General features: G+C 40.0%; 1 protein-coding gene across 1 annotated transcript in view; it reads left to right on the forward strand.

The window, feature by feature from the left end:
* The window catches only part of GRK7 (G protein-coupled receptor kinase 7), a 48,932-nt gene extending 32,827 nt beyond the window's left edge, over positions 1-16,105 (forward strand). Inside the window, exons 3-4 of the mRNA XM_003416174.4 lie at positions 5,987-6,261; positions 13,432-16,105. Coding sequence (XP_003416222.2) covers positions 5,987-6,261; positions 13,432-13,768 — 612 coding nt within the window. The 3' untranslated portion in view covers positions 13,769-16,105. The remainder of the gene's footprint in view (positions 1-5,986; positions 6,262-13,431) is intronic.
* Positions 16,106-18,756: the final 2,651 nt, after the last annotated feature.

Below are 18,756 nucleotides of genomic sequence, written 5' to 3' on the forward strand. Positions count from 1 at the left end.
ACGACACCTCCAAATGTTTATTGGCTAGTGAATGGAAAACATCTAGCCCCTATCTTTATGGTTGTTTATTTAGCAAAGCTTTGGTCTGGTGTCCACCTAGTCTGAGGCCCTGTGGTCAGTGTCTGAGTTTGGGTATAAGATGAGTAAGACTTCTTAAAACTAAACAATAGTTTGGCTTAACTAGTAAGGAATGTCTCCCTTGAGCATTACGCTTTTTTAAGTTCTATCTGTATGGGATTAAATTGACAGTAGCAACTCAAAAGATTAGATAGGAACCTCAGGGGGCAGTGAGTTTATATTCATGGGGGAGGAACAACTCAGAAATGGAGGGTGAGAATGGTTGCACAGCTCGAAGAATGCAATCAATGTCACAGAATTGTACATGTAGAAACTTAGATTGGTGTATTTTTTGCTGTGTATATTCTTAACAACAACAGCAAAATAAAAAATTATTGGGAAAAAAAAAAAGATGAGTAAGCCTATATCCTGAACCTCAAAGGAATCTACAGGACGCTTTTGTTTGGGCAAATACAAAACTAGACAAGACGCCAGGACAACAGATGTAAACTAGGACTGTCCTGGGCAAACCGGAACATATGGTCACACAAATTATATACCAGCTTCTGTGAAAACAGCAGTGCTGTGCTGACTCATGCCCCATCAGTCAGACTCCGGTCACTTCCAGAATTTTCTTGTACAGGTCAATTACTCCTCATTAGTGCTTGGGTCACTTGTGTTTCTTCACTGTTGTTATCCATGTAGAAATTATCCATGGAATTTAATGTTTATGAGACATTACAGACGCTGTTGTTGTTGTTAGGTGCCATTGAGTCGGTTCCGACTCACAGTGACCCTGTGCACAAAAGAACGAAACAGGCACTGTGTACATAAAAAAATATACTAAAGCAATTAAACACAACAAAAAAATCACTTAATGAACAGCCAAAACACTTTCTAACCTTTTTTTTTTTTAATTCACATAGTGGAAAATTAACCATTTCAGAGTGTACAGTTCAGTGGCATTAAGTACATTGACAATATTGTGCAACCGTCACCTCTATCTAGGTCCAAAACATTTCATCACTCCCGAGGGATCCCCCATACCCATTAAGCAGTTATACCCTACCCCCACCCCTCTCGCAGTGCCCAGCAACCAACAATCTGCTTTCTGTCTCTATGGATTTACCTATTGTGGGTAGTTTATACAAATGGAATCACACAATATGTGGCCTTTTGTGTCTGTTCTTTCACTTGTTAGGTGCCATCGAGTTGGTGCTGACTCATCGCGACCTTATGTACAACAGAATGAAACACTGCCTGGTCCTGCACCATCCTCACAATCGCTATGCTTGAGCCCATTGTTGCAGTCACTGTGTCAGTCCATCTCATTGAGGGTCTTCCTCTTTTTCACTGACCCTCTACCAAGCATGATGTCCTTCTCCAGGGACTGATTCCTCCTGGTAACATGTTGAAAGTATTTGAGAGATAGTCTCCCATCCTTGCTTCTAAGGAGCATTCTGGCTGTACTTCTTCCAAGATGGATCTGTTCATTCTTTTGGCCGTCCGTGGTATATTCAATGTTCTTCGCCAGCACCATGATTCAAAGACGTCAGTTCTTCTTCGGTTTTCCTTATTTACCATCCAGCTTTTGCATGCATATGAGGCAATTAAAAACCCCAGGGTTTGGGTCAGGTGCACTTTAGTCTTCAAGGTGACATTTTCACTTAGCATAATATTTTTGAGGTTCATCCACATCGTAGTAAGTATAAGTACTTCATTCCTTCTTACGGCTGAATAATATTCCGTTGTATGGCTATGCCACATTTTGTTTATCCGTTCGTCAGACGACTGGCATTTAAGTTGTTTCCACCTGTTGGCTAGAGTGAAGAATGTTGCTATGAACTTTCCTGTACAAGTATTTATTTGAATACTTGTCTTTCAATTCTTTTGGCTATGTACCTAGGAGTAAGTAGGACTGCTGTGTCATATGGTACTTCTGTATTTAACTTGTCGAGTGACTGCCAAACTGTTTTCCACAGTGGCTGCACCATTTTACGTTCCCACCAGCAACGTAACACAAAACAACCTGTACAGTGTATGGGGGTCCAATTTCTCTACATCCTCAACAATATTTGTTATTTTTCTTTCTTTATTTTTTAAATTATAGCCATCCTAATGGTTGTAAAGTGGTATCTAATTGTGGTTTTTATTTGCATTTCCCTAATGACCAATGCTCAGAAGAAAAAAGTCCTGGCAATCTACTTCTGAAAGGTCACAGACACTGAAAACCGTACGTACAGTTCTGCTCTGAAACACACAGGGTCACCATGAGTCAGAATAGACTCAGCGACAACAAGTTTGTGACTAATGATGCAGACCGTCTTTTCATGTGCTTTCTAGTCCTTTTTATATCTCCTTTGAAGAAACGTCTGTTCAAGTCTTTTGCCCATTTTTGAAGTGGGTTGTTTGTCTTTTCGTTGTTGATTTTTAAGAGTTTTTTAAAATATATATATAGGTGGCGTAGTGGTTAAGTGCTACAGCTGCTAACCAAAGGGTCAGCAGTTCGAATCCGCCAGGCGCTCCTTGAAAACTCTATGGGGCAGTTATACCCTGTCCTATAGGGTCGCTATGAGTTGGAATCGACTCGATGACACTGGGGTGGGTTTATATTTCAGATACTAAAACTGAAACCAAACCCGTTGCCGTTGAGTTGATTCTGACTCATAGACAATTCTGACTCACAGCGACCCTATGGGACAGAGTAGAACTGCCCCATGGCTTTCCACGGAGTGGCTGGTGGATTCGAACTGATGACATTTTGGTTAGCAGCTGAGCTCTTAACCACTGCGCCACAGGACTCCAACCAGATACTGGACTCTTTCAAATATATGGTTTTCAAATATTTTCTCCCATTCTGTAGGTTATCTTTTCACTTTCTAGATAATGTTTTCCAACCTTTTTTGATGTACTGAAGTGCATAGTTGTAATTACTTTGTAAAGACCATTATATGCATATAATTCCTGGGTATTAACAACAGGCTCTAGTTGATTGTCTTTATCAACTGGCATTTGGGTGTTTCTTGCTTGAGGCCAGTATGAATAATGAGGCTACAAAATTCTTGGTATAATTTCTGCTTTCTTTCTTTCGAGTTATTTCTTTGACATACACACTCCAGAGTTAAATAGCCTGATTGAAAGACACAACCAGCTGGATACCTCTTATTTTTCATTGCTCTATGGGTTTGGGTTTATGCCACACCGCTGTCTTAAAAGTCTGGATTAATTTACAGAGTCTGTTCATCTGTTTCCCATAGCCCAGTCAATATTTATATTATCATTTTTATGAATTAATGAAAGCTTATTATCATTTTACGAAGTCTCTGTTTGGCACAAACGATTAAGTGCTGGGCTACTAACTGAAAGCCTGGCTGTTTAAACCCACCCAGAGGCACCTTGGAAAAAGGGCCTGAGGATCTCCTTCCAAAAGGTTACAGTCATGAAAACCCTACAGAAACCCCTAAAACTATTACCCTGAGATAATGTTTTCTGGGAAAAAATTAGACTTTTTATCATAACAATTGACAAATAGCCACACAAGAAGCCAAACATACTTTGTTCCTTCAACATTTCTAAATACGCACAGCCCTCTGATTTTATACTTGAAAAATAGTGATGATAATGTCTACAGTAACTGGAACTTAGTCACAGCACAGTTCTTAGGTGGAACAAACAGTAAGTTCTCAACCTCTAACATCAAGGTTGGTGGTTTGAACCCACCCAGAGGTGCCTGGGAAGACAGGCTTGATGATCTGCTCCTGAAAAGTCACAGCCTTGAAAACCCTAAGGGAAGTTCTGTTCTGCACACGTGGGGACACCCAGGGGTGTAGCGAGTGTAGTGAGTAAAAAAAAAATGTAGTGAGTACCCAGAGTCAATCCCTAAGTTGTGCGCCCCCCTGCCCCGCCAATTTCAAGAATAGACAGTAGCAGTCACATGTCAGCAGAAACGCCTCCCCCCCTTGTTCAGCTGCCTCGGTCAGCTGTATTCATATTTGTGGTGCTTGGGAATGCCATTTCATGCCTCGTCTGGTGCCTGCTTGGATTTACACCCGGGGGCAAGTGCCCCCTCTGTGCTCCCTCTTTCCCGATATGCTTCTGGGGCCACCGGCAATTAGAATCCAGTAGATGGAAACTAACAACAAGTTACAGCAATCAGATCTGTCTCCAATTGTTAATCCTGAGATAACCTAAAACCAAAAATATTCCCTGAAGTCTCCTTAAAACCAAACAATAGTTTAGCTTAACTGTAAAGAATGTGTGCCTTGAGCATTTTGCTTTTTTAAGATCTATCTCTATGGGATCAAATTGACAAGAGCAACTCGAAAGATTGGATAGGAACCTTAGGGGACAGTGAGTTTATGTTAATGGGGGAGGAACAAGTCAGAAAAAGAGGGTGAGAATGGTTGCACAACTCAAAGAATGTAATCAATGTCACCGAATTGTACATGTAGAAGCTGTTGAATTGGTGTATATTTTGCTGTGTATATTCTCAAAAACAACAAAATTAATTATTATTTTTTTAAAACCCTGCGAAAAGGTGTGGTTACTCTGATACAACACATGCATTACCATGAGTTGGAATCAATTCAACGGCAACTGATTTTTTAAAATCATTTTAGGAAGTTATTTATTTATTTATGTGCTTGCACTTTTAATTGCTAAAGAGGCTGTACATTGTACTTTTACCAGAAGTAATTATAGTTTTTTGAAAAGATATTATAATGTAAGTATATACTTTATAATTACAAGATATGTAGGAAGAATCCATTAAATATTTGTTAAATCAATGAATGTATTAAAAACATGTGCATTTAGTTCTCTATTACCTATGAATAGAAAACAGAGGCAGACCTTTAAGGCATCTTAGAAGCATCCATTTGAACTTTTCTTCTTAAAGATGAGGTGTCAAGAGGCTTAAAGATTTTCCTATTTCAAGGCCAGAGACATCTATCCCTTTTATAATTGCATCCCCAGCCAACTCCCCTTTATGTCTCATTGGCCAGAACGGATCATGTGGTTTCCCCTGGCTGCACCAGAGACTTCCGGGGAAGTAGAGAATAGAATATAGGTTGCAACTCTAAATAAATTAGGGTGTAATTTTAATAGGCGTGATGAATTGAATTGTGTCCCCCCAAAATGTGTGTCAACTTGCCTAGGCCGTGATTCCCAGTATTGCCTGGTTGTCCTCTATTTTGTGATCTGATGTTATTATCCTATGTGTTGTAAATCCTAACCTTGTTGTACTGTGGGGGCTTGCATGTTGCTGTGATGCTGGAAGCTATGCCACCGGTATTCAGATACCAGCAGGGTCACCCATGGCGGACAGGTTTCAGCTGAGCTTCCAGACTAAGACAGACTAGGAAGAAGGACCTGGCAGTCTACTTCTGAAAAGAATTAGGCAATGAAAACCTTATGAATCGCAGCGAAACCTAACAACAAACATGATATTAATGAGGTAGGATTAGAGGCAGTTGTGTTAATGAGGCAGGACACAATCTACAGGATTAAGTTGTATTTTGAGTCAATCTCTTTTGAGATATGAAGAGAAAAGCAAGCAAAGAGAAGAGGGACTTCTTACCACCAAGAAAGAAGAGCCAGGACCTGAGCCTGTCCTTTGGACCCAGGGTCCCTGTGCTGAGAAACTCCTAGAACCAGGGGAAGATTGATGACAAGGACTTTCCCCCAGAGCTGATAGACAGAGAAGGGATTTCCCTGGAGCTGGTGCCCTGAATTCAGACTTTTAGCCTCCTAAACTGTGAGAGAATAAATATATGTTTGTTAAAGCCATTCACCTGTGGTATTTCTGACACAGCAGCACTAGAAGACAAAGACAACAGGGAGGAACAGCAGAACGGATATTGGGTAACAATGTGTGCTATACTCATTTTTGTGTTTTTGTTTTGTTTTGTTTTTGTTTGGGGTATTACAGGCTGGAACCAATGGTTACATGGCTCCTGAAATCCTAATGGAAGAAGTGAGTTATTCCTATCCTGTGGACTGGTTTGCAATGGGGTGCAGTATTTATGAAATGATTGCTGGACGAACGCCATTCAAAGATTACAAGGAAAAGGTCAGCAAAGAGGATCTAAAGCAAAGAACCCTGAAAGAGGAGGTCATATTCGAGCATGATAACTTCACAGAGGAAGCAAAAGATATTTGCAGACTCTTCTTGGCTAAGAAACCAGAGCAACGCTTAGGAAGCAGGTAGGCTACAACATAGCAGAGATGATTGCTAATGTCAGCATTATCCACAATGATCTGGGGACTGCTTTAGATTAGTGACCAAACCTTGGAATTACATATTATTGCCGTTTTCCTATTATTGTTTGCATATCACGTGGTTAAGCATTTCCAATACTGTCAAATGTTATGAGCACTTGCTATGGAACAATCTCAAAAGATATATTTTAATGTGAAAAAAATGAGGTGTAAAACAGCATGTGTGTAAAGAGGAAGACAAGAATATAGAATTCTTATTAGATGCATAGTTCTAATTCATAGTTATAGTCACTCATAGTAATGAATTCATAGTCATAATTCAGTTTTGCATAGAATATTTTGAGGAGAGTATACGAGGAATTCATAGGGTTGGTTGCCTTTGAGGAAGGAAAATAGGGGCTTGGGGTCAGGAATGCAAATGAGCCTGTCACTATATACCCTTTTTTGTCTTTTGAATTTTGAGCCATGTACATAAATTATCTACTAAAAAAATAAAATTAAAACGGATAGTCATAGCTCCAGAAAATTATGCCTCTTTCTAACTTCTCCATAAAATATCATCTATCTGTCAGCAGATATGTTGCCAACTGTGTTATATACAGGTGAAGTTAATTTTGAGGAAAGCCAAGTTTTATTATTAAAATGAAATAACAAGATCAAGATATCATGCATCAGTGCTTTGATTCCCTTTTTTTGCCAAGTAGTATTCCATTGTATGATGTATTGCATTTTCTTTATCCATTTATCAGTTAGTGGACATTTGGGTTGTTTCCACTTTTTGACGATTACAAATAATCCTACTATGAACATTTGTGTACAAGTTTTTGTGTGGACATATGTTTTCATTTCTCTTGGGTGTATACCTAGGATTGGAATTGCTGGATCATATGGTAACTCTATGTTTAACCTTTTGAGGAACAAATAACTCTTAAATCTTCTAAAGCAGTTGTCAGTGGAGACTCAAGGATAAAGGTTGCCTTAGCTTAAAACGTTTGAGTAGTCTCAAGAGAGTCAAGCTTTCAATTTTTTTACTTGATATTTTGGAATAACAAAAAAAGCTTTTTTAAATTCATTTTTAGTAACTCTCAAAGCATGACAGAAAATCAAACAGAGCATTTTGGAATTAGATGGAACTCTTTCTACATTTATGTGGAAGGAAAATACAAAAACTGATATTCCTATGTAGAATCCCAATCTTGTTATGTTGATAAGGTTAGGAGAGGCTGTTACGGTAACAATCACACCCCAAAGTCCCAGTGAAAACAAAAATGTTTCTCATTCACACAAAATCAGTTATTGGGTCAGCAGTTCTCCAACGTAGCTCCCTTCCAGGCAGTGACTCAGGGATCCAGGCGGTTTCCATCTCACAGCTCCCTTGGAACAGTGACTTCTAGTTGCTGTGTCAAGAAAAGAGAACTATGGGGCATTTTGAAGTCCCTGGGCAGTGCAGATGGTTAAGTGTTCAGCTGCTAACCAAAAGGTTGACGGTTCGAGTCTACCCAGAGGTTCTCTGGAAGAAAGCCCTGGTGATCTATTTCCTAAAAACCAGCCATCGAAAACCCTATGGAGCATAGTTCTACTCTGACACACCTGGGGTTGCCATGAGTCAGAATCGACTCGACGGCAACTGGTATGGGGCATTTTACTGCCTCAGTTGGGAAGAGACACACTTCACACATCACTTCTGCTCACAGTGTGTTGCCCAGAATTCGTCTGGAATCCTGCCTAACTCTGAGGGGGCTGGCTAGTGTCATCTTCTGTGCGCCCAGAGAGGAGAACAAGATGTGGTGACCACTGACAGTCTCTATGTTCTGGTTCTCAAGTTACAGGATTATCAGAGAGCACGTGAACAGCGCCAGAGTCAGTGGGGGAAGTGGACTGTCTCTTTAGATGACTTCCCTGAAAGGAACGCCACCCACTTAGATGCCTCAGTTCACCTATGTTTGATTTTGAACCTCTCTCAATAGTTATTATTACTGTTGTTATTACGGTAGATATATGGTAACAAAGCAGTTGGCATTTCAACAGTCTTCACATGAACAGCTCAGTGGCATTAGTCATGCTCATCACGTGATCCAACATTCGTTCCCAAACCTTCCCTTCACCTTTTAGTTCCATACTTGATAAACATACTTTGGGTTTAGAAAATGAAATATTGACAAGCTTCTTCACGAAAAATGCTGCCTTCAAGTGGTGGGTCATTGCCTGAAGCAGTGTCATCAAGTAAAACCTTTTTATAAAGCATCTGTTGTTGTGACTGGTTTGAATAAAACTGTTTACAACATCAGAGAAGAGGCATATAAAAAACAGCTGTTCAATGAAAGAGAAAACCTTCCAACGTTTTCATTCCAACTCTTTGTATCTTTAAAAAAACTTCATTCAAGAGAGATAATGTTTGGTAAATGTAGTGTGTGTCCTCCAAAACCTATGTAAATGATTAGAGAGTGCATGACACAGCCAAGGGCTCAAGCGGCCCCTCCCTGGCACATTCACCAGCATTTGTGGTGAATTAAAAACCTCTCTTCTTTAGACATCACTGGAAAGGGTTTCCTTCTTTGCATTTATGAGTCTGTGAATTAGTTTTGCAAAGAAGCCAAAAGCTTTCCTGAACAGCCCAAAGGGGTTCCAGACAGGGTCAACTATGATGTTTTCCAGTAGACTAAAAAGTGACAACCTCTCAAGGTTTTTACAGGTTTTGTTCTGATAAAACCAAAAAAAAAAAACCCCTAACCCGTTGCCGTTAAGTTGATTCCAACTTATAGCAACCCTATAGGACAGAGTAGAACTGCCCCACAGGGTTTCCAAGGAGCAGCTGGTGGATTTGAACTGCTGACCTTTCGATTAGCGGTGGCACTTTTAACCACTGCTCCACCAGGGCTCCAGCCACAGGTATAGGAGTTAGGAATTATAGCACATATTTTTAGGGGACACAATTTGATTCATAACATTGGCTGATAGGAGAAAATCCAGTGTAACAGCAGAGCCTCTGCTAATACTCTGAAATGTATCCCCCTCCAGAAAGCAGAAGTCTTCCTGTAGCTGTTGGTTGGGTTATTATAGAAGAAGCTGCCTCCATCAATAGCTTCTCCTATTTGTCCCAAGGTCACTGCATGATGATGGGCCAAAGGAGCCCCTCGCAAAGCTTACAGGGAAGGTCCACGTGTAAGACATGCTATTTCTAACATAGAGCTGTGGTGAGACTTACTAGTGCGAAAGATCCCAGTGATCAGTTTTGCAGTAGCCAGGATGCAAGAGTAAGGAATACAGGTTGGAAAGGCTGGTCTTTCCTTGCTACCATCAGCAACCACAGGCATGTATTGAAAACGGACATAAGACATGGGCCCTGTCCTCGAGGCGCAACTATTTGGGGATGTGAGGAACATAAAGGAACCTGGTAGTGTCTTGTGGTTCCCTTCTTTTTTGTAACCAACTCAAAAAAGACTGCAGTCAGCCATCCCTGATGGACAAGCCAAGGTCGTCTGTGCCTGGTTTGCTTGAGATACTACTTGAGAACTGCTCATCCTGATGTAAAGATTAGCCTGTCAATTCTCCTGAGGTTGCCAAGCCCATGGGTGGTCTCCATTTATCCAAGTTAGAACTGCTCAGAGTGAGTTTTAAGGAGCCCTTTTGATAGGCTCCCTGAATAGGAACAGTGGTGGTTCAGCGGGAGAATTCTTGCCTTTTATGTGGGAGACCCAGGTTCGATTCCCAGCCAATGTACCTCATGTGCAGCCACACCACCTGTCCGTCAGTGGAGGCTTACGTGTTGCTATGATGCTGAACAGATTTCAATGGAGCTTCCAAACTAAGATGAGCTAAGAAGAAAGGCCTGGCAATCTACTTCCAAAAACAAGCCATTGAAAACATTATGGAACCCAATAGTGCCATCCCCAACCAATCATAGGGATGGCACATGACTGGACAGCATTTCATTCAGTTGTACACGCAGTCATCATAAGTCGGGGGCTGACTAGACGTCAGTTTGGAACAACTTGACCTCGGGAGGAATGTGTTCATGCCTGCAGGCAGCACCACATGGCACCTGGTCCCCTTCTAATGTCCTCATTCTCTGTGAAACATATAAGCCTGAGGTTCATTCCTGATCTGTTATTGTTGCTGCTAGATGCTGTTGAGTCGATTTCGACTCATAGCAACCCCATATGACAGTGTAGAACTTCCCCATAGGGTTTTCCTGGTTATAATCTTTATGGAAGCCGATCACCAGGTCTTTTCTCCTGGGGAGCCACTGTGTTCCTTTGAACTGCCAACCTTTCCAGTTAGCAGCTGAAAAGCTTAACTACTGTGCCACCAGAGCTCCATTTCTGATCTACTTGGATGGAATTCTGGCTCTATCCTTGATCTACCACCTTTAAAATCCATCTGATATCTATAAAAGGTGAATTATACTGTGTGAATTATGCCTCAAAACACTTGATTTAAAAAACAATCCATCTTAGAAGCTTCACTTCATCTCAGTAACTCTCCCTCAAGGCTCTTACTATACAAAGTGTAAACCACACAGACTAGTCGGTAGGTTCCAATCAATGGCACACCTGCATTTTCTCTTCTTTCAGTTGATGGAGACTTGGTGGCTTTTGGAAGAAAAGAGACACTTTGAGCACCTCATCAGGCAGCTCTCTAAACCCGTCTTTTCTGCTCAGTGGGGTTACAGTGGGAGAAGCCCAAGAAGTCCAGGATGGACCTTTCTTGAAGGGACAAGGCCTGAACAGCAACCTGAGGAATGGCTGGATATCAGATGCTTCCAACTTAGTTTAGCTTCTCTTTCCTGTAATAAAATTTGATCACATTTTTTCCTTTGAAAATTTCACTCATTTTCTCTGGGTTCTTTAGGTGTACAGCTATTTATGAATACATAAGGAAGTAAAAAGGTTAAAAATACAAGCATTAGATGCACTTAAACTTCAGGTTTTTTTTTTTAATCTTTAAAATGGAGTTTACAATGGTAAACAGTTCATATGATTGTTGTGATGGTTAAATGGATAAATGGTGACTATTCTTGTTTTTGCTGTCTGCAGTGTCGTTGTAGTGTTTACACTCTAGCCATCCTACAGCGCAGAGTCTGCTGTGGTTATAATCTGACATGGCGGGGGAGTCTCTGAAGTGAACATACGAATGAAGCCCCAATCCTTTTCCTGAACACTATTTGAGATTTGGAATGGAAGATATAAAAGGAAACACCATGCACGTGATTAATTTCTGTTCAGGTTGATTCATGACAGAAACTGACGTCTTCCAAAAAGAAGACATTTCTTGCTCACAAAAAATCCACTCGTATAAAAGAAAAAGAAAAAATTCCTTTTCAATCCGATGCCACAAAACAACCCCCTTTTTATTTCCTTAAAGCCTAGACTTAAGAGCAACCAAGAGAAGTGTGGTAGGCAGCCCCTAAAACGGTCCCAAATTATCCCCACCTTCTGGCATTCATGCGGTTGTGTAATCGCATGGCCTTAAGTGTGGATTAGATTTACAACCTGCTTTTTTTTTTTAACAAACAAGATATGGCAGAAGTGAGGAAACGTCACTTCCAAGATTAGGTTATAGAAAGACTGTGGCTTCTGTCTTGGGCCCCCTCTTGCTCTCTGTCTCTTAGTCTTGGATCGTTTGCCCTGTGAAAAGTCAGCTGCCACGTTGTAAGACAGTCCTATGGCAAGGGATGGAGGCCTGCCAATAACAATGTGAGTGAGCTTCAAAGCAGATGCCTCCAACCCTAGTCTAAGCTTCAGATGAGACTATAGCCCTGGCCAACAGCTTGACTGCAACCTCATGGGAGACCTTGAGCCAGAGACACCAGTTAAACCACACTCAAATTCCTAACCCACAGAAACTGTGAGATAATAACTATTTATTGTTTTAAGCCACTAAGTTTTGGGGTAAATTTTTCTACATCAGTAGATAACTAATATAAGAGCTTTTAGAGTTTGGAACATATTTTTCTCCTTATTCCAAGGCAGATACTGGAATAATTTATAGTAGGAAAAGAGGGCTTCATAATAATATCTAGTCTTGAACACTAAACGTATACTCATTCATGCTGCTGTATATTACTGTCACGGATTGAATTGTGTCCCCTCAAAATATGTATCACCTTGGCTAGGCCATGATCCTCAGTTGTGGTTGTCTACCATTTTGTGATCTGATGTGATTATCCTATGTGTTGTAAATCCTAACCTCTATGGGTTATGGGATGGTGTTCATGAGGCAGGATTAGAGGCAGTTATGTAAATGAGGCAGGATTCAATCTACAGGATTATGTTGTATCTTGACTCAATCTCTTGAGATATAAAAGAAAGAATCAAGCAGAGAGGAGAGAGACTTCATACCACCAAGAAAGAAGATCCAGGAGATGGGAGCATTCTTTGAATCCGGGGTCCCTGTGCTGAGAACCTGCTAGACTGGGGGAATAATGATGACAAGGACCGTCCCCCAGAGCCAACAGAGAGAGAAAGCCTCCCCTCGAGCTGGCACCTTGAATTTGGACTTTTAGCCTCCTAGACTGTGAAAGAATAAATTTCTGTTTGTTAAAGCTATCCACTTATGGTATTTCTGCTATAGCAGCAGTAGACAACTAAAACAATTACTAATTTTTGTGTGTGTGTCTTTAAAGAAATACTTCCAAGATGATTGTGCCAGTGGGAAGAGGCATAGGGGGAGGAGGGCTCCTAGAAATCATGTCAATGAAGAGTAAGAACAGATAAGTGCTGTCTTTTAAAATGTGAACAGTGGCTGTGACTTGACTCGTTCTATGTGGTCCTGAAGGGCAGAGCAAGAAGTAATGACTGGAATTTGGAGGCAAGCAGGTTCTGGTCCCATTGAACTTTCCTGGCAAGGCTTCATCTCTGAAAGCAGCCATGAAACACCAAGAACAAAAGACATGTCAACTGCTTGACTCTTTAAAAGTTACATCTACATGTGAAGGTGGTCTGCAAACAGTGAAAATGCTACGGTCTGCAGATGGTGGAACTGTGGATGATGTTAGGTTATTATTTTTCAAAATTATTCTTTGTGTTATTATATTGTCTTTTAAGTTGAAACTAAACACCTAGGAAAAGCATGCTAAACGCTTTGTATCCTTAGAACATGTCCTATTTGGATTCATTAACCGTGTCTCAGGCTGACCATCTCCTTTCTTCACAGAGAAAAGTCTGATGATCCCAGGAAACACCCTTTCTTCAAAACCATCAACTTTCCTCGCCTAGAAGCCGGACTTGTTGAACCTCCATTTGTTCCAGACCCATCAGTAGTTTATGCCAAAGACATCGCTGACATTGAAGATTTCTCTGAGGTTCGGGGGGTTGAATTTGATGACAAAGACAAGAAGTTCTTCCAAAGATTTGCGACAGGTGCTGTGCCTGTAGCATGGCAGGAAGAGATTATAGAAACGGGACTATTTGAAGAACTCAATGACCCCAACAGGCCTGCAAGTTGTGGAGAGGGTAATTCAGCCAAGTCTGGGGTGTGTTTGTTATTGTAAATTGTACTGTCTACCAGACAGGAGGCAGGAGTCTCAGCTGACATAATCCTCAAATGTCCCAAACAGTTGAGAAATCTGATAAATGAAGACAGATCCATCAGGAGAGGTATTTCCATCACAGAACAGTTCAAAGAGCAGGAGAGCTCGCCGCTAGGATCCGTTTTCTTTTTTTCCTTCTTTCCTTTTTTTTTTTTTAATTTTAAATAAATGGTAGAGCCTGAGTTTTCACTGAGGACTGGTAAAAGGAACACTCAGGTTTATTTTGATAAGCTAAAAACATGAGCCCTCCACCATCGCGTCCCTGTGAGTTACGCAAAGTCCTAGGAACAGAGAATGGAACTTTGTGGTGTACTCAGAAAATGAGCATTTACAATTCTTAGTAAATAATCATTTTAGTTTTTCATTGTTTATATCCTTTCTTCCTTTCATCTTTCAGTATTTTTCTGGCTCTGTACTTATAAAAAGGATTTTGAAGCTGTGAATAAATGTTGTTGATGTTCTCACCCTAAAAAGAAGTGAACTGCAATATTTTGGCGTTTCAGATCACAGAATAATTTTTAATTTCACTGACAGGTCTTTACCTAATTTTTCTTTTTTTAGTCATTTACTATTGTAATGTTGAGGTATTTTAAACGTAAATATTCTTGGGGTGAATTAAAGTGTTCTACAGGTTGAGTCCTTTAAGTTACAAATTACCTGCACATGAAATTTCAGATGCTAGTAGTCCCCAGATGTTGCTGTACTTTGGAATCATGTAGTGTATTAGTTATCTAGTGCTGCTGTAACAAAAAATACCACAAGTGGGTGGCTTTAAAGAACTAGAATTTATTTTCTCATTGTTCTGGAGCCTAGAAGTCTGAATTCAGGGCATCAACAAGGCTAGGCTCTCTCTCTCTCTCAGCTCTAGGGGAAGATCCTGGTCTCTTTCAGCCTCTATAGCCCCAGTTCCTTGGCTGCTTATAAATATATCTTCACATGGCATCTGTGTTCCCCTTCCATGTGTTTCTGTGTCTGTTCTGCTCTTTTTATAAAATGCCACTCAGAAGGGAGTAGGTTTAGGACCCGCCCTACTCAGGGAGGAGCTCATTAACATAATAAAAGAAAATCCCTATTTCTGAACAGATGGAATTCACAGGTACAGGGATTTGGGCTTTAACATATACTTTTTGGGGACACAATTCAATCCATGACGCCTATGGAGCTTTAAAAAATACTAATGCCTGGTTCCCATCCCCAGACATTCTGATTCAGTTGACATGGAACATGGCCTGGGCATTTAGATTTTTAAAGTCTCCTCAGTTGATTCTAATATGCAGCAAAGTTTGGGAGATACTGCCATATGTATTTATACGTTATTATATATAAGCTCTCATAAACTTAGACAGTAGCTTTTCAAATATTTGAAAAGCATGTGTTTTTGGCAATTGCAGTATAAATAAAACTGAAAATAATCTTTATTGATCTTGTAGATTGTCTTGTTCTTGTACACCTTAGTTCCTCACACAGATTTCGAAAGGTAAATCTCTTGGATATTTCAAAGCCTAAAAGAGAAATGTGGGGCTTAGAAATTGAATTGACCAAATGATGTCCTTCATTTCAAGTGACTGGCCAGCCAGTACCATACTATATAATTATCCCATCTCAAAAGCACAACTGAAGTGAGAATTCTAAGACTGCAAAAAATATTTTGAACACAAATGTAAATCTGGGTGATATAGTTTTTAAAAGATGTATGTGTACAGAAGGAAATCTTTCTTTTCCCAATGGTGAGAGGCCTGGTTGAAGTCATTTTTTTTTAACGTTTTGTCCCTTAGAATGAAGAAAACTGAAGAAAAAAGGGAAAGATTAATTTCAAGGAGTAATAGGCCACGACTACCACAGCCTCAACCAGGCTGAGTCCAGCACAACTAGATGGCGCCCGGCTTTCATCAATGACTGCTCTGACAGGATCACAATAGAGGGCCCCAGACAGAGCTGAAGAAAAATGTAGAGCAAAATTCTAACTCACAAAAAAGACCAGACTTACTGGTTTGACAGAGACTGGAGAAACCCTGAGAGTATGGCTCCCAGACACCCTTTTAACTCAGTACTGAAGTCACTCTTGAGGTTCGCCATTTGGCCAAAGATTAGACAGGCCCATAAAACAAAATGAAACTAAATGGGCACACCAACCCGGGGCAAGGACAAGAAGGCTGGAAGGGACAGGACAGCTGGTAATGGGGAAACCAAGGTAGAGAAGGGGAGAGTGTTGACACATCATGAGGTTGGCAACCAATGTCACAAAACAATACATGTATTGTTTGATGAGAAACATGCTCTGTAAACCTTCATCCAAAGCACAATTTATTAAAAAAAAAATTTTTTTTTTGTCCCTTGAGTAAGGGATCCAAGAGTTTCAAAAACGTTGACCAAAAAACTTTGGTTAACTGGAATCCACTTAACAGTAATCCTCAACTACAAGACATTAACTATATCTGGAAAGAGTAAGAAGAAACCCTCTCAGAGGTGAGTTCTGGGTTAGTGCACCTATTGCTTACACTCCTGCTCATCTTCCATCCTCAGCATGTTCCTTGATGTTCTAAATGATAACCTGGAGACACTGCAGAGGCCGGAGTCACCAAATCAGGATACAGGTGTGTTCAGCACATTCTTACTCTTAAGGAAAAAAGTAAAGTGTGATAAAAATCTTAGCAAAATTTCTACCAAGTGTATTTTAATGAAAAACAAATTAACAGTTAACAGAAATCAAATTAACTAGAGCATTCTGATAGTAGAGATTTCTGGGCTTAGCTTTATAATGTTAGACATTTGAAAATACTGTCTTGTAAGAGGGGACACCAGTACCAACCTTACAAAATAAAAAGAATTATAAAAGAAAAAAAAGAATACTAAGGATAATTGTAGGCCAACAAATTAATAACTTATTTGAAATAGACAAATTCTTAGAAAGACAAACTACCAAAACTGACTCGAGAGGAAATAGACAATCTGAATAGACCTATAACAATAAAGAGACTGAATTGTTATCAAAAAACTACCCACAAAGAAAAGCCCAGACCCAGGTGGTTTCACCAGTGAATTCTACCAAACATTTAAAGAAGAATTAATATCAATTCTTCACAAATGCTTCCAAAAAATAGAAGAGGGAACATTTACCAACTTATTTTATGAGGCCAGTATTGCCTTGATACCCAAACAAGGAAAAGACATCAAAAGAAAAGAAAACTATAGACCAATATCTATTATGCATATGGACATAAAAACCCTGTACAAAATACTAGTAAACCAAATCCAGCAATATATAAAAAGAATTATACACCATGACCAAGTGGGATTTATTCCAGGAATGTAAGGTGGTTCAACATCCAAAAATTAATTAATGTAATACATTATATCAATAGAATAAAAACAAAAAAAGAATGTTACATGATCATCTCAATAATGCAGAAAAAGCATTTGATAAAATCCAACACTATTTCATGATAAAAACACTCAACATTAGAAATAAAAGGGAAATTCCTCAACCTGATAAACGGCACCTTCAAAAAACCCACAACTAACATTGTAATTAGTGGTGAAAGACTGGATACTTTCCCACTAAGATCAGAAACAAGACAAGGATGTTCACTCTTTTACATTGGAGGGGTTGCATCAACTAAATTTTGCCTGTGTAGTATGCAAGCAGCCATAGACAATGTGTAAACAAATGAGATTTGCTCTGTTCTAATAAAACTTATGAAACTGGTAGTGGGACTGGATATGGCCCACAGATTTAGTCAATAGTTTGCTGACCCTAGTCATAAATTATGGGAGCGTTGGTGGCTCAGTGGTAGAATTCTTTCCTTCCGTGGGGGAGACCTAGATTCGATTCCCTGCCAACGTACCTCATGCGCAACTCCCACCTGTCTGTCATTGGAGGGTTGTGTGTTGCTAAGATGTTGAAGAGGTTTCAGTGGAGTTTCTAGACTATGACTAGGTAGAAAGGCCTTGTGAACTACTTCCAAAAATCAGCCACTGAAAACCCTATGGCTCGCAATCATCCAATACACAACGAATCACCGGAATGGAGCAAGACTGGGCAGTATTTCTTTCCGTTGTGCCTGGATTCACCATCAGTTGGGGACTAACTCAACAGGAGCTAACAGCAATAACAAGTCACAATTAAGTGTTATTATTGACCTGACTTCATTAAATGATTCTGAGTCTACTGGAATTTTTTACACCCCTGTAAATTATAGACAACTGAGGGGAATACAAAATAATTCTTGTCCATAGACATGCAAATAACCACCCTCCCACACTTCCCCAGCCAATTTTGTGCCCCTTTGCTCCTTTATTTCAATATTTCTTTACTCCATATGTCCTGTTCTGAATAGTGTCCCCCAAATTATCTGTCAACGTGCCTAGGTCATGATTCCCTTGTATGATTGTCTACCATTTTATCTTCTGATATGATTTCCCTATATGTTGTAAATCCTATCACTATGATGTAATAAGATGGATTAGCGGCAGTCATATTGATGAGGTCTACAAGATTGGGTAGTGTCTTAAGCCGATCTCTTTTGAGATATAAAAGAGAGAAGCCAGCAGAGAGACATCGGGACCTCATACCACCAAGTAGGCAACACTGGAAGCAGAGCGTGTCCTTTGGACCTGAGGTTCCTGCACTGAGATGCTCCCAGATGAAGGGAAGACTGGTGACAAGGACCTTCCTCCAGAGCCGACAGAAAGAGAAAGCCTTCCCCTGGAGCTGATGCCCTGAATTTGAACTTTCAGCCTAGTGGACTGTGAGAGAATAAACTTCTCTTTGTTAAAGCCATCCACTTGTGGTATTTCTAATATAGCAGCACTAGATGAAGAAGACACTGTGTAAATTTGTGCTTTTTAGACTTCTTTGAACAGATTGTAGCATTTTACCAGTGTCCTCATTAATGGGTTAAATAAAATCATTATGCGTTCATTTTTATTTCCATATGACAGTAATGATT

Source organism: Loxodonta africana, chromosome 23 (assembly GCF_030014295.1).
Source record: "Loxodonta africana isolate mLoxAfr1 chromosome 23, mLoxAfr1.hap2, whole genome shotgun sequence".
Lineage (NCBI taxonomy): Eukaryota > Metazoa > Chordata > Mammalia > Proboscidea > Elephantidae > Loxodonta > Loxodonta africana.